We start from the raw sequence: 15,769 nt of genomic DNA on the forward strand, positions 1-15,769 counted from the left end.
GGCTTTATGTTAACGTATGAACTGCCAGACATATAGCTTCAGGCATTGTTAGCCATTTCAATCCAACGCCAAGTCAGCACAGTGGCAGGCCTCTAGGAAGACAAAATATACGAAACAGTTGGATATTTCAGTGTGCTTAAACACGGAACATAAGGCTGCATGGTGCCCAGTGACTAAAAGAAACATGGCACCAAGTCATCAGTTAAAACATTTACAATAGAAAGATATAAACAGCAATTGTGTCAGTCTAAAACAAGTTCTTTGGTAATTAAGAACAGCAAACTGTAGCTTTTTTTTTTTCTTCCAAATACGGATTTACATCCTGTTTTTTCCACAATAAAATATTATTTGTTGTTTAAAATATATCTCCCAAGTTGTTGCGTAACAAATAGTCCAGTACCTCAGTTATCTACAGATCAGCTTTAACTGTATTTTAGTGTGCAGCCGTATCTGCTCACTGGCAGACAAACTATAGATACACATTCATATATATATATAATATATATATTATTTATAAAAAATTAGAGAATTAAGTCAATGACTCTAGAGAATACACATTCCGTATGGACAGATTAAAATGTACAATAGCTTCAAAAATCCATAAAAGTTTTCTACACAGTGATGCGTGTAGTAAGTGCAAAAAAATACTGCAGTTTAGTTAATCCAAGATTTCCTGTTTTCCTGTTTCCTAGAAAAAGCAGAAGCCGCTGCATCTCCTGAATGGCAGAGGACTTCTCCTCCCGTTTTAGGAGTGGCTGACGAGCCTTGAAGCACGGAACTTTTCCGTTTCTCTGAAGTGGAAGATGCCTGAGACCGTGAAGTGCTACTCCATTTCCTTGCGGAGGCTGGTGCTTTGCTGAGGCGCCCCGGACGAACAAAGACACCGTGTCGTGGTTTGCAGTGGAAGTACTCTCTGCCTTTTACAGTTCCATCATGCTTCCCTTCAAAGAAAAGCAATGCACAGAATTAATTGCTGGTACTTTCATTAGCACATACAAGTGCAGCGTTGAAGTGTAAGTATCTTTGGCTACCTGTCAAATGGTCAAGATTGTTAATGCTGAGCGATGAAGCCAGATGCACACCATACACTAGGGAAAACAAAACCTGGAAAGGAGGGCTTGAATTGTGACCAAAAAGAGGATTTCCTAAAATATTACTTTGTTAACTAACGGTTTAAAAAGACAAACATTTGTTCATTTTAAAAACTAAACTATCCTCAAAACCAATTGCTTACAAAGCTTAAAACTTAGCTGCCAGAGAAACTCCTAGTATCAGTGTTAGACTACTAAAACCAAAGTTTTTAAAAGATCTGAAACATTTCTGTAGGAGTCTCTTAACACCAGCAGAGCACTGACTTTTTCTGATCCCACCAAACTGAAGAAAACCCGTGCTCTATAATTAGCTTTCCCCTGTGGAAAAAAACCCCACTACACCTCTGAAAGCTACAGACAGCAGACCTATTTGAAAAGTGATGTCCATTGTTTGCACTGCTCATGAACATACATGTCGATTTTCTTTTTTTAAAACCTCCCAATTTTAGGCTTTGCTTGTTTTTCTGATCTATAAAAATAGATGGGTACCAATGGGAATTACCACAACACGCAAAAGCACTATTCTGCATAAAACAAGAACAGGCCTTCTTTAAGACAGTTAGAAATTAATCAAAGCATCCGTATAAACAGAAAGCCTGGAACTGGGTGTACCAGCTACCAAGCTTACACGAGACTGGAGGTACTTCCCAGGACTGCACAGCATATGATTGCAGTGCAACTTTAACAACAGATCACGCTACCTGCATCCATAACCCAGAGCAGATTTAGTCTTACCCAGCTGAACATTTAGTTCAACTCCAACCCAGATTCCAGCTGAAAAATCCACCGTTCCAACGTATCTCACTGTGCCCATCTTATTACTTCCAACACAGACTTGTTCGCCCACAGCCACCCAGCTGGGCAAGACGTGGGCTTGATCTGCAGAGGCACCTTCTTCGCAATCGGAACCATCCAAGTGGTCCTTCCCAATAAAATCGTCTACGGAAGTATCAAGGTAAGTCTCATGGTCTGAAGTCTCTTTTACCAGTACAGAACAAAAAGGGCTTTCCACAGTATCTGCAAGCTGGACATCTGCTGCTGCTGCTGCTGCAGGGCCCGTGCAGGAGCTCTGCTCCTTGTCGGTGCCTTGGGGTAACTCTGAGGCGCTCATTCCGTTAGAGGGTATGAGGGAACACGACGGCAGAGCTGCTGAATGGTCGAAGTCCTTTCCATCTTCGACGCCCATGAACTCCGTAAAAGAGTGATCTTCCAGAATGTCTGTCGTGTGCTCAACTGTTGCTTCGCGGGCTGAAAATTCAATTGTACGACAGAAATTTTTGCCATCCGAGGAACTTAAAGCTGAACATGATCCAGCTCTGGGTAACTGCTGAGAGTCTCTGTCGGTGGCATCGAGGGACAGTGGTACTTGTTCCGTTAAGGCACTGTTTTCTTTGCGTGGTAACACAGGTAACTTTTCCCTTGCTAACTCCTTTTCTGACTCTCGACACTCCTTGTTTGAATAAGATCTTAAATCATGTGCAAGAGATGATCCTGAGGGATCACTCGAGTCCAGCTCCTTCGTGTGGCTGGCTAGCTGGTCTGTGCTATCACTACAGGGAATAAGCATGTCAGACAGGGTGGCGTTAGAGGCACTGTGGGAGAAGTAGCCACTAGTAATGCTGCTAGTGGTGGGGCTGCGGGATACCTCTTTCTCAAGGACACGTGAACTCATGAAGTCTGATTTAGAAGAAAACCATTCCCTGTTCTCCAGGCTAGCATTGTAAACACTGAAGTCAGCAAACTCCTCCGGTACGTAAGGCCGGAAATTTTGAAAACTTTGTGGACTTATCAGCTTCTTATTAATGGCCTCCAACTCACTGTCTTCCTCCTCGGAGTCCTGCAAAAGAAGAAAGAGATGCATGGGATTAGGAACCTACAACAGTAAAGCTTCCAAAATAAACCAACATTCCTTGAGGTTTTTTTCCCTTCTGAACATGGAGAAATATATCAATTTCAATATCCTTTAATTGAAGAATGGAAGACACCTCTGAAAAGAGCTGCTGGGAACGTATCCTGGCTACACTGAGCTAATTCGATTTTTAGAAAATAAACATAAATTCTAAACAGTTCAGAAAATATAAAGCAATAAAGTTTGGCATAAGGAAAGCTCACAACATGAAAAAGTTACACATTTACATATTTTCATCATACTTAGTCAGTACCACCCTGAGTTTCCCTTTGCTAACGAGTGGTGAGGCACTCACCAGCCCACAGACATGACTTTCACAGAGTCCACGTGAAGCTGAAGGCTTCAGTCTGTCAAGATGCATCTGAGAAAAACCCCAGCAACATGGTTGGGCTGCTCCCCCAGCATACAATATTGCAGGTAGGACTCCACATGGATGCTTTTTTAAGTACTTTGGTTTTCGTATGAATATATGTATTTATTTATACGTATGTATGCATAAACATATGTATATATACACATATATAAAATGGTTAGTTTACAGCAAATTGCTACTAGAAAGAAAATTTTCAGAAAAAATAAAAACTGCTGAAGCACTTAAAGTTTAGAGGAACTCAAGAACCTATTATTTCTCAATTCCTCTGTCTCCATCATGGATTTAAACTACCGATGAGAGCAGATCCTGTGATATCTAAAGTAGTTCAATGCTTTCAGACACCTGCCACAAATCACCGATAGAAAAGGAACAGCACGATATTTAACCAGATGACCAATGCATTGAGAATGAATACATCAAGAATAAGAAATAAATCGTCTTGAAAATGCTACCTATACTTCATAATAGCCAAGACTGCTCAAATAACTTGTACAACAAAGCTTGAAATACACTGACAGCAAACAGGTTTGTTCAGTTTGCACATGTCAGAATAATCACAGAATTGTTTAGGTTGGAAGGCACCTCTTGAGGTCATTTATTCCAAACTCCCCTGCTCAAGCAGGGTCAGCCAGAGCAGAATGTCCAGGACTGTGCCCAGTGGGGTGGCTTTTGAGATCTCCAAGGATGGAAACTCTATAACCTCTCTGCACAACCCATTCCACAGTAAAAAAGTGTTTTCTTGTGTTCAGATGGAATCTCATGTGCCTTAATTTTGGTCCGTTGCCTCGTGTCCTGTCACTGGGCAGTACCAAGTAGAGTCCGCCTTGTCTTCGTTCCCTCTCATCGGTGTTTTTATGCATTGATAAGATGCCTCAGAGCCCGGTGTGCTTCTGCTGAGCAGTCCTGGCTCTCCTCAAGTACCAGATGCTCCAAGCCATTAATCATCTTTGTAACCCTTCACTTGACTCACTTCAGTAATTCCCTATCTTTCTCGTACTGGGGAGCCCAGAACCAGACACAATACTCCAGACACGGCCTCACTAGTGCTGAGTAGAGAGCAAGGATCACCTCTTTCAACCTGCTGGCGAGGTCCACTACACAGTTGGTCTTCTCTGCTGCAAAGGTGCATTGCCAGCTCACAGCCAGCATGTTGTCCACGAAGACCCCAAGGTACTTCTAGGCAAAGATGCTTTCCAGGCAGTCAGCCCCCAACACATACTGGTGCCTGGCGTTATTCCTCCCCAGATGCAAGACTTTGCATTTCCCCTTGTTGAGCCTCATGAAGTTCCTCTCTGTCCCATTCTCCAACTTGTTGAGGCCACTCTGAATAGTAGCACAACCCTTTGGAGTATCAGCTGCTTCTTTTATCATCTGCGAACCTGCTGAGGGTGCACTCTGTCCAATCATCCAGGTCACTAAGGAAGGTGTTGAACAGTACTGGTCCCAGTATTAAGCCCTGGAGTACACTGCTTGTTACCGCCCTCCAACAGGACTTTGCACATCTGATCACAACCCTCTGGGCCCAGTCATTCCATGAGTTTTTAATCCACTTCACTATCCATCTATCTAACCTGTTCTTTGTCAGCCCATCTGTGATGATGTTATAGAAGATAGTGTCTTTCTCCTCATCTACCAAGCTAGTCACCTTACCGTAGAAGGTAACAGGTTGGTCAAGCACAATTTTCCCTTTGTAAATCCATACTGACTGCTCCCAATCACCTTGCTGTCCTTCATGGGTTTGGAAACGCTTTCTAGGAGGATTTTCTCCATTACCTTCCCAGAGACAGATGTGAGGCTGACCAGTCTGTAGCTAGCTGAATTCTTTCTTCTTTGTCCTTGAAGATAGGAGTGATATTTGCTCTCTTCCAGTCCTCAGGTACCTCTCCTAATTGCTATGATATTCAAAGATAACTGAGAGTGGCCTTACAATAACATGCGGCAGCTCCCTCAGCACTTGTGGCTATGTTTACTTGAACAAACATGCAGTTTGTTTAAGTGCTCCCCAACCCAGTGGCCCTCTACCAAGGGTAGATCTTCTTTGTTCCACACTTTCCCTTGGGTCTCAGGGGCTTGGGATTCCTGAGGGCCAGTTTTACAGGTACAGACTGAAGTAAAGAAGGCGTTGAGTATGTCGGCCTTCTCTAAATCATTTGTGACCAGCTCCCTGCCCCATTCAGCAGTGCAATTAACTAAAACATCCTCATAGGTAGGTATTAGGAAATACATGCTTTATGTGACAAGATCCTTCTCTGAACCTGGAGTTAGGGTTTTTTTTCCAGTTTTTGTTTGTTTAATTTTTTTAAAAAAGAGAACGTAAAGATGTTCAAAATGACTTCACTTTTCTTTTATCCTGCATATTTGAAGTGATCGCTACTCACTATGGCCCTTATCTATAACAAGGTCTCATTTTCATTCTCTCCATGTTCAAGCTCATCGCAGATATAATTCATTCATATTACCCATGCAGAATGGCCTCTTAAGCTTAATCAAGATTTCCAATTTAATATTAAAGTTTTGTTGACAGAGCAATCAGTATCTGAAGAAGATATCTCTACTTGTCTATCTGACAAATCCAACCAGATTTCAGATTATTAGTATTTGCTCAAGTAAAGGCTTGACATCCTTTGCTTACTAGTTTTTACAGGTCTGCCTTCAGAGTCGTTTCTCATACAGAATTTGGATGAAGGCTTCATTTTGCCATTATTTATTTCTCTGCAGAGGGGTGGTAGTGTCACGAAGTATCACATAAGACTATTGAAAATTATTTATATTATTGGAAATCTTGTTCTTTATATCTGAAATCTCTAGGTAGTCCCTTTAAAAGTAAAGGGCAAAATTAGTATCTGCTTTATTGAGACTATGAATACCATTCCAAGCCTTCCAAACTAAAGCATTATGAAAAGCACCTTTTTTGTATATTGGAGTATACCTGTTGCTTGTCTCTGAGGGGCCTTTTCTCAATTATTCTGCTTACTCCTTCCCTTTCACCCTTATTACTTATGCAAAAGTAAGTTTTGCTCTATGCAGAATTTTGTAGTTTGTTGTTTTTAAAATATTACAAACTGTAGTGTTTATCAAATACACTGTGTTTAAGATATTACACAAAATCCAAACCGATAAGCATTTAATAAAGGAAGTATTTCTAGTTGATACTAGCTGAACAACCACTTGAAATGAAAAGGCATTATAACAGAGTTCTTTGTTTCTCCTTCGAATCCTGCAAGATTCCTCATCTGACTGAAAAAAAATAATCTTTGCACACACAGGATCCCTGTACAGAATCAGACTGGGTAAGAGGTGCTGTAACTGAGAAATGGCCCTACAGACACACAGAGACTGGCGACTTGATTAGGAAAAGTCAAACAAGTAACTATTTCAGGGATATCTATCGTTGTAAATACAAAAGCTAAGGGACAGAGAAGCAGACTCATTACTACAACATGGGTTGTGAAAAATGCTGCAAATAGGTGACGAGAGACATCACCTTGTGACAGACAAAAGGTGCCCCCTGGGGGACAAGAAATATTTCCTTTCAAAGCTCTCCTCTTAAGCTCCCCAACTGGGAAACTCCAGAAACAAAGCAATTTCAGGGTTCTTCAAACTCCTGTGGATGTAAGATGCGGAGAAAAAGGAATGAAGCTACCTTGTACTGCCCAAGCTATTGGTAGAAATAAAGATAAAATCTTTGAAAAATTGGTAAAGAAACTGCAGCCACTTCCCTGGGAAGTAACAGAAAGACTATAATGAAAAACAGACTTAAGAACAGATAACAGTAAGAATGTGCCAGCAAGAACTAAGGAGACAAGACCATACATCAAGATTTCAGACTAACAGAAGCAGAGTAAGCAAGAACACAGAGCAGCTTCCCTACACCTGCTTTGTAGCAAACATACCGCACAGTTAGAAGTTGAAGTATCTGAGTTTTCAAATCCCTAAATTATGCCTCTCAAGTAACCTCAAAGATGCTAGTTCCTATTTTACTAATTTATAAATCAGTAGTATTTATTTAGTGGTTGCCCCACTGGTGCTTCAATTTTCATCGCCCACTAGGAGGACTTGCTCTTAGCCTAAAGTGATAAAAACCCCCAGAAGCTATCATTTGATAAACCCAGCACCATAAGCTGGCAGGACTATGCAAAGCAACCGTCTCAACCTCCTCCCCAGTGGTGGCTCCTAGTTCTTGCCTGCCTCCCAAGTGCCAAGTGTCTAGAAGGTGATCAGATGGGGAGTAGATCCAAATGAAATCTAACTCCGTGGCAGTCTAGCCATCAGCTGGGTGGATCAGTTCCCTTGATCTGACTTACCGTGCAAACGAACAAAAACCTATGTTGATGCAAGGGAGGAGTCAATGCAAGGGTAGGAGCAAGCAGCTGAGAACTGAAAGAACAACTCTCTCCAGTGCCCTCTTGGCTACAGCAGGTTTACAGTGTTCAATGAATTAGTTCCATTCTAGTTGGAAAAGCTTAGTGCAGGACATTGCCCTTTCCCAGCTCTGAAAGCTTCTGTTTATCTTTGGAAAGCAGCACAGGCAAATGCCTGGGTTAATTCAGGGCATGCATGGGGTGGGACCCTGTTTTTACTCAAGGGATTGAAACTGCTGCGAAGTTGCTATGGAAAATTTGGTAACGATTTAGCTTCTAAGGGATGTTTTTCAACACACTGAAAGATATTTTTCTTCCAAATAACTTCAAACAACTTTGTATCAGTGACTCAGTGTGAGTCAGCATGCCAGCTAACTTACGGAAAATTAACATGATTGAGAATAAAACAGCTGCTACCCAAAACCAGCAGCCAAGCTTCAAATATATATACCAGAACACTCAGGATACTTTGGTGTAACAACCTACAAAATAGCATTAGAAATCCAGAACAGATTTTTTTAATGGCTTGGCTATATGGTAGGAATGAAAATAACTGCTGAATACGAAGAACCCACCGCTGGCACTTTGTGGTAAAAGAGGCCTATAATAGAATACTTACAAGAAATAATTTTAATTCTAAAGCACTGATTAAAGCAAGTATTTACAGCCATGTTCCACAGCCCAAAAACTGAACCCATCATACAGCAGAAATGATGATACACTTTTTGTTTAAGCAGCAGTGAGAAAGATTTGGCAGGTGAAGATTAAAATGAAAGCCCTCCACCTCAATTCACCTCCTGAATTATGATGAAGACAAGCTGCAGGTTAATGAAGAGCAGCAATCTTATTTTAGTCATATTACTTCCACATCAGGCAATGAGAAGCTTTTTATAGTGTACCAACACCTAAATGCATGGCTACTTACACCAAATGGGATCATTCCATTTACTCTGGGGTATAGTCACAAAATCTGGGTAACATACAAGGTATATTAGAGTGACAACAACACGGTTCACTAAACCACCCCTTACCTGATCATTTGTGCCCTGTAGAAACTGAAGCCTCCCCTCTCCCGCCCACCCCACAAGACAAAACACATATGAATATTAAAAAAAAAAACAAACCAACAAAAAACCAACCCCAAACCAACAAAAAAACAAAACGCAAAACCCCAGTTGAATTAGTTCCAATGACAGATTGCGTTTGCAAGCCAGGCAAGCAATTGTTCATTATAACCATTAATCACAAGCCATTATATCCACGTAACACCTTTTTTCTGCTGCAGTAGCGCGAGTGCCTTAAGCCCATCACCAAATGCCCTAAGCCCACCACCAGGCCTCGTAAAGAGAAACTGGTCCAAAACTTACAATCTTTTCCTTAGGTAGGCTATTGCTCTTTAGAGGCAGGCTGCTGGCATTGCTCCCCGAGGGCACAACGCCGCCAGCGCAGTGCACCCCAGACGAAGGCATGCTCTGCAAAGGTTAAGACACACAACACAATCACACAAACCCCGACTGACCACAGCGCTGAACGCGTGCAAGTTAGACAGGCGTTATGACACGACGAAAGCAAAACACCCATGCTGTCCATCCATACATCCAAATTCAAGTTAATCGGTGGAGAAACTCATGCGCTCCTCCCAGCAGAGTTTTAGGTTGAGGCATAAAGGTCAGAATTATAACCACCCTACATCACTGTTTCACAGAATTATATTTTATCTATGAAAAAACACACCAACATCTTGTTGGAGGAAAAAAAAAAAAAAAATGCAGGTTACTGTTCGTTTAAAATAGAAGTACCCTGTAAAGGAGAATACGTACCAAGAAGTGAAAAAAAAACCAAATCAGTGTTTCACGTAAAAAACATACACTAAAATCCCACCACATATAAAGAACCTGATAAATTTTACCAGAGAATTACAAAATTCTAGTGCAACAGATGCATGCTGCAAGTAATATGCCAAGTACACAAAATCACTTGATCTCCTTTAAAACAGATGGTTTTCAAAGATTACCTCTTGACTAAGGAGAGGTCGGCTTTCAAGTGGGGTCTTCCTTTTATGTTCTTCTTTCACAGGCATTAAGGGCTTGAAAAACTTTGGTGGCTGAGGAGAAAATGCTTTAAAAGGGCTGGCCATTAAAGCATGGGAATTCTCCGCTACAGCACCTGGGTAAAAAAGCAAAAATAATCTATTTCAGTTCTTCATACCTTGACTGCAAGAACATAACTGAAAATAACTGAAGGTTAAGCCATGCATTTGGCAAGCTGCTGGCTACAGAAAAATGTCAATATTCAACCACTGGTCAAGCATGAGATAATGCAGAACTCAACAAGGGGAGATTATGTCCCTCTGAAAAGCCTGGAAACAGAGGGAAAGCAGAGAATAGCAGTATCTGCCCCCTCCATTCTGTGGCTCCAATATTTCTCCTTTTCTCAGTCATAAAAACATTGGGAAGTGTCCTTGAGACTGGAACTGAGAGCTCTCCACTTCCTGTGCCTCACCTGACCCCTACCCACAACACTCCAACTCTGCCTTGGAGCCAAACCGGCAATCCTGCACCACCAGGATCATCAAAGAGGAAATTATGGACAAGGAAGCAATGAATAAACTCTCAGTCCCACTTAATTGCAGCAGTATCTCCACCTGTACTGCCTCATCAAGAACAGCGTGTTACAATTTGACCTGAAGAAAATAAGGCACTTGTGACACACTGACACGGCAGAGCAAATATCCCAATCGTGTAAAGAACCTCCAAAAGGATCCTTCCCACTTTGACAAAAGCATTTTCATTTTCAAATTCACAAAACAACAGCAGGTCCTTTTTGTCGGTTTGTTTGGGTTTTTGATTTTTTTTTCTTCTACTGCTTTGATTCACATTTAGCTTGTTCTTCTGCCCTCCTCTTGTTTTTTTGTACACACCATCCTTTCCTGGATGTCTTCATGCATTTCTCCCTTCCCCCTCTGCTTCCAGATTATGCTTAGCTGCTAAAGCAAGAAGCTGGATAATGCACTTAGTAGGAAAAGAGCACTGAGAACTTAATTTTTAGTTTAATGCAGCAATTAAAAACCCACAAACACTGTCATTACTTATATACTTTAAAGTCTCACCACTGCCATCTTTGCTCTTGCGAGATGACTCCCTGGGTAAAGTACCATAGCATGATACATCTTGATAACTGGAAGAACAGTCAGATATATCTAGGTGACTTTCAGACCAAACCTAAGAAACAAAAATACATAAATATGCATGCTGATACAGGCAAACCTGGAAAAATTAACAGGTAAACTCGAAGGTAGTTTTTTTTTAAAAAAAAACAACACCAAACCAAAGAATGTCAAGTTACTGGCTTAAGACAATTTTGTCTCACACAAATGGATTGTTTAGAAGCTAATTAGTTTTTCAGTGAAGTATATTAAGTTTTGCCATAACTTCCTCCTTCTTAAATACAAGTTTCTACAATTCTTATATGAAGACCACAGAAGGACAAGAAGGTTTAATTCAAAACATGTAAGTAGTGCAGTATTTTGAAGATATATTATGTAAACACATTGTTAAAAATACTGTTTTCCTATTTTTTTATTCTCACATACATCTTGTTGCAAAGAGGGGGAAAAGATAATCTAAGAATGTCCACCGTTTATTGTCACGTTTACATACCTTATCATCTTCATCACAGGCAGAAAGATCTAGTCGGCTACAGGATACCTACAGAATATCAACGGGCAAAATGACAAAATGCCTACCTTTTGTTTATAAACTATAATGCCTTCAGGAAACACTCCAATCATTTAGTACTAACAACTTTTCTGTTACCTCTTTTCAGCTAATATTATTTACAAGGACAGCTGTGTTTGTGCTGTGTGAGCAGGTGATGGGAGAACACATAAAATGCACAGAAAATGGAAACTATCCCTTACACTATGACAAAACGTAAAGGGACACTGAAGCCAAAGTAATCTGAATCAAGGCAGTTGTCATCCTGAACTACTCCCAGAACGAATATCCTTATAAAAGAAAAAGAGTTTAGACCAAACCTCCCACTTTCCTGTCAACTTTGTTATCTCTTCAGATGCTCAGTGGTGGGGAGGGGCTCCGAGTGACTGATTTGCATTTACGGCAACTGTCCTACAGGTTGGTTAGTCCTAGCTCATTTACCACGTCACGTTGAGCAAGGGGTACATCAGCACACAAACAGCACCCCTCTGCCCCATTAGTACAAAGTCACCAGAGGATAAAGGGTCCTTACATTGTGGACATTTGGAGTGCTGATGCTTCTGCGGATGTTTCTCGCTTTGGTGGAGAGCGCCTCTTTGACTGTGACTGCCTGTGTAAAGAAAAGAACACATTAAAAACAATGCCATGGTCTGCTCATGAGACATGATCGAGCAGGAAAGATACTTTTTTCAAGCAGGGCTTGCATTTACAAATCTTAATTTGCACACACAACCACCAAAATTTGTATCTGAAACGCATTCTTTGGCCTTTGCCTGTTCAGGTTCTGCATACTACACCCTTGCCAGCTACAGTCACTAGACCCACCATTACAGGAATTCTGCATTTCACAGAAGAAACTTAGCCTTACATTTATTTGTCCAACGTTCACTAAAAAAACCTCTGAAAACCAACCAACGCTTAGTATTTTTAAAAGATCAATCAGCTCTACTTGAATTCTCATAAACCAGGTCAAAAAGGTAAAAAGGTGCAAGAAGTTCCATTTCCTTGCCTGTCTTAGTCGTTCAAGGCTCAAAATGTTCTCCACTTGCAGCACACCACGTGTGTATTTTTCAATGTACGTTTCACCATCCGATGTGCCCTCATTCTCACTCCTTGCGGCCATCAGCGCTAAGGTCTCGCGATCCTCAATTTCTTCTGTAGCCTAAATTACAAGTTACACTATTGAAGATTTCAAAAATTAAAGCCTATTGTTTTTAAAGTATTAATTCACTTCTGTGGACCATCTCAATCCAGAAATTAATTTAAGTCGATAATCCTTAACTTAGTCAGTAATCCTAATCATAATCAATGATCCAGGACTTTTCAATACAGATGTAAATGATGCTGAACTAGGAAGAGGTCAAGACTTCTCCATCTTGCACCTTTTCTGTAGTCAATATACTTCTACAAATAATGCATATGTAACCTGAAATCACATATGTTAAGGATTAACTAATGGCAACTTCCTAGGCAAGCAAATATAACTTCCTTCCCAAATCTTAGATATTTTGTGTGATTTCCCTACAGATTAAATTTTAAGTACTACTGCACAAAAGTGACAATTACACGGTGACAAGACTATTCACATTTTCATTTGTCCAGTAGTTTGTTTACCTTTAAAATAAATTTTATAGTAGATTTACTATTTGCACAAGCTTTTTCTATAAAAAGCAATTAATATTCCTGCTTTCACTGTTTCATCCTGTTTTCGCTGACCTGAACATCTCTCCGAGTACCCTCTAGAGCCTCTCTGTAGACACTAGTCTGATTTCAGAAATAACTTTACTACAAGAACTCAGTTAAACACAGTAGAAGAGAAAATAGTCTCCCTACAGTTCTCAACTGTTTAAAGATAAACATGATCTCACCACAGAATTTCAGGATATACACTTTGGCAAGCTGCCTCCTCTTAGCAAAGCAGGACCATTTACTTCCCAATCAGTATCACCCACTGCAGTAGGTCATTCTGTTCTTTTCAGTGAATTTACCAGAGCAAAATGGAACCTCATGAAGTGCAACAAGGCCAAGTGCAGGGTCCTGTATGTGGGTCGGGGCAATGTCAAGCACAAATACAGGTTGGGCGGAGAATGGATTGAGAGCAGCCCTGAGGAGAAGGACTTGGGTGTGTTGGTGGATGAGAAGCTCAACATGAGCCAGCAACATGCTCTCACAGCCCAGAAAGCCACCCGCATCCTGGGCAACAGCAAAAGAAGTGTGGCCAGCAGGTCAAGGGAGGTGATTCTGCCCCTCTGCTCTGCTCTGGTAAGACCCCACCTGGAGTACTGTGTCCAGCTCTGGAGCTCCCAACATAAGGGCATGGACCTGTTGGAGCCTGTCCAGAGGAGGGCTACAAAGATGATGAGAGGGCTGGAGCACCTCACCTGTGAGGACAAGCTGAAAGAGTTGGGGTTGTTCAGCCTGGAGGAGAGGAATCTCCGGGGAGACCTTGTAGCAGCCTCCCGGTACTTAAAGGGGGCTACAGGAGAGATGGGGAGGGACTCTTTATCAGGGAGTGGAGTGATAGGATGACGGGTAATGGTTTTAAACTGAAAGAGGGGAGATTTAGAGTAGATATTAGGAAGAAATTCTTTACTCAGAGGGTGGTGAGACGCTGGAACAGGTTGCCCAGAGAAGCTGTGGATGCTCCATCTCTGGAAGTATTCAAGGCCAGGCTGGATGGGGCTTTGAACAACCTCATCTAGTGGGAGGTGTTCCTGCCCAGGGCAGGGGGGTTGGAATGAGGTGATACTTAAGTTCCCTTCCAACCCAAACCAATCTGTGATTCTAAGATAATTTACCTTTGGTATATTGGATACTATTTCATAGGTCACTCCACAGGCATAATGTATATTTTTCAAGGATATTCTCCTTTTCAGGCTCTGGGTAAAACTCTAGAAACAAAGTAATTTTCAATTATTGTTTTGACAATGATTATTTATGACATTTATTATTTATGATAAAAGGTTGCAATGCAAAAATTTATTTTTCCACAAAAGCATGTTTTTCAGGACCATAAGTTCCTTTTTAGCATTGATGATTCTTTAAGTACTCTTTACAGCCCTGTGCTCAGTAAACAATGCTACTAAGTTCAATCAGTAACATTTTCCTCCCATTTTGCAGTAATGGCTCTGTCCTCGTATAGTAACTTGTAACTGAGAGACTGTGGCTGTAAGAAGTCTCTAATGTACAGACAACAAAATTTCTTATTTTGTCAGCCACGTGTTCTACAGGTAAAAAATTCCTTCTCACCTGCTTGTTATAAATATTGGCTGCGATCCTTTTGCGTAATACCAGTTCCATTGCAGCAGGATGGCTGAGCTGCACAGTAGTCTTCACTATCAAGTAAATTCTCTCATTTTGAGGAGTCACCCTATTCAGGTGCACTGAGTCATGGACAGAAGAGTCCCAAGCAGCAGTGGCTGAAACCTACACATACAAGTGAAACGGAGGAAGGAAAGGGAAATCAAAGACTCAATTACTCTAACAAAAGGTATAATTTGCAGTGATTCAACATGAAGTAAAGCAATTCTTTAATAAAAGGAAAACAAGCATCATTGAACAAAATGGGGTCAAACCTCCATTTCATAGAGAGGAATTTATCAGAAGAAGCATAAAAGAGGTGTTAAGATATTGGGGAACACAATTGTGAGCACAAACCCTGCACTGTGCAAACGCTGCATCAGAAGGAAGTCTTCCCAGGGAGGCAGAGAGGAAGCAGAAGACTGGAGGAAGGAATACAGAAGCAGGACTGGAGGAAGGAATACAAATCCTATTGCAACTGCACTAAAAGTTTATCAAATTCAATAGCAAATCATCTATCTGTATTGGGTTAAGTTACAAAGGCCTATAGAGAACAGATATGCTCCCATCCTGCAGAACATCTTTTTCCTTCCCCCTGCCTTCTCCCCAACTTCAGCATCCCCTTTATTCTGGAAATGGTCTCTTAAGCAATGGCGTGAGTTGGCACAGAACATGGAAGAAATGAGTTCACAAATTCCAAAAGGGGTTCAGAACCATTCAACTCCAACAATTCCCAAACTTTATATCTAAAAAAGTGATTGTGTACTACAAAGGAAAAAGTTTTATTTATACACTATGCTTTGCCTAGCATGCACAATAAATGAAGTAGTTTTCTCTGAAGAATTAAGAGCCTGCAAGAGGAATGATGAAGGAATGAGGGAAGAAGGGATTTTGAGTCAGGCAGCTGAGTTTCTCTTTTACCAAGAAGAGCAAAGACTTGTCACCTCTAACATAGGCAGAAGGGCTAACAAGTCATTATCCTCTTAAATTTCAAATAAATAGGCCAGAAAATAAAGACA

The 15,769-nt window shown here is 41.0% G+C and overlaps 1 protein-coding gene across 1 annotated transcript in view; it reads right to left on the minus strand.

Moving 5' to 3' along the window:
• Positions 1 to 654: 654 nt before the first annotated feature.
• Positions 655 to 15,769, minus strand: part of KIF13A (kinesin family member 13A) — a 116,225-nt gene continuing 101,110 nt past the window's right edge. Inside the window, exons 32-41 of the mRNA XM_074146915.1 lie at positions 14,700 to 14,876; positions 14,249 to 14,341; positions 12,460 to 12,612; positions 11,983 to 12,060; positions 11,394 to 11,441; positions 10,844 to 10,955; positions 9,749 to 9,900; positions 9,102 to 9,206; positions 1,827 to 2,928; positions 655 to 941 (exon numbers count right to left, since the gene is read on the minus strand). Of these exons, the coding sequence (XP_074003016.1) occupies positions 655 to 941; positions 1,827 to 2,928; positions 9,102 to 9,206; positions 9,749 to 9,900; positions 10,844 to 10,955; positions 11,394 to 11,441; positions 11,983 to 12,060; positions 12,460 to 12,612; positions 14,249 to 14,341; positions 14,700 to 14,876 (2,307 nt within the window). The remainder of the gene's footprint in view (positions 942 to 1,826; positions 2,929 to 9,101; positions 9,207 to 9,748; positions 9,901 to 10,843; positions 10,956 to 11,393; positions 11,442 to 11,982; positions 12,061 to 12,459; positions 12,613 to 14,248; positions 14,342 to 14,699; positions 14,877 to 15,769) is intronic.

Source organism: Numenius arquata, chromosome 4, assembly GCF_964106895.1.
Source record: "Numenius arquata chromosome 4, bNumArq3.hap1.1, whole genome shotgun sequence".
Taxonomy (NCBI): domain Eukaryota; kingdom Metazoa; phylum Chordata; class Aves; order Charadriiformes; family Scolopacidae; genus Numenius; species Numenius arquata.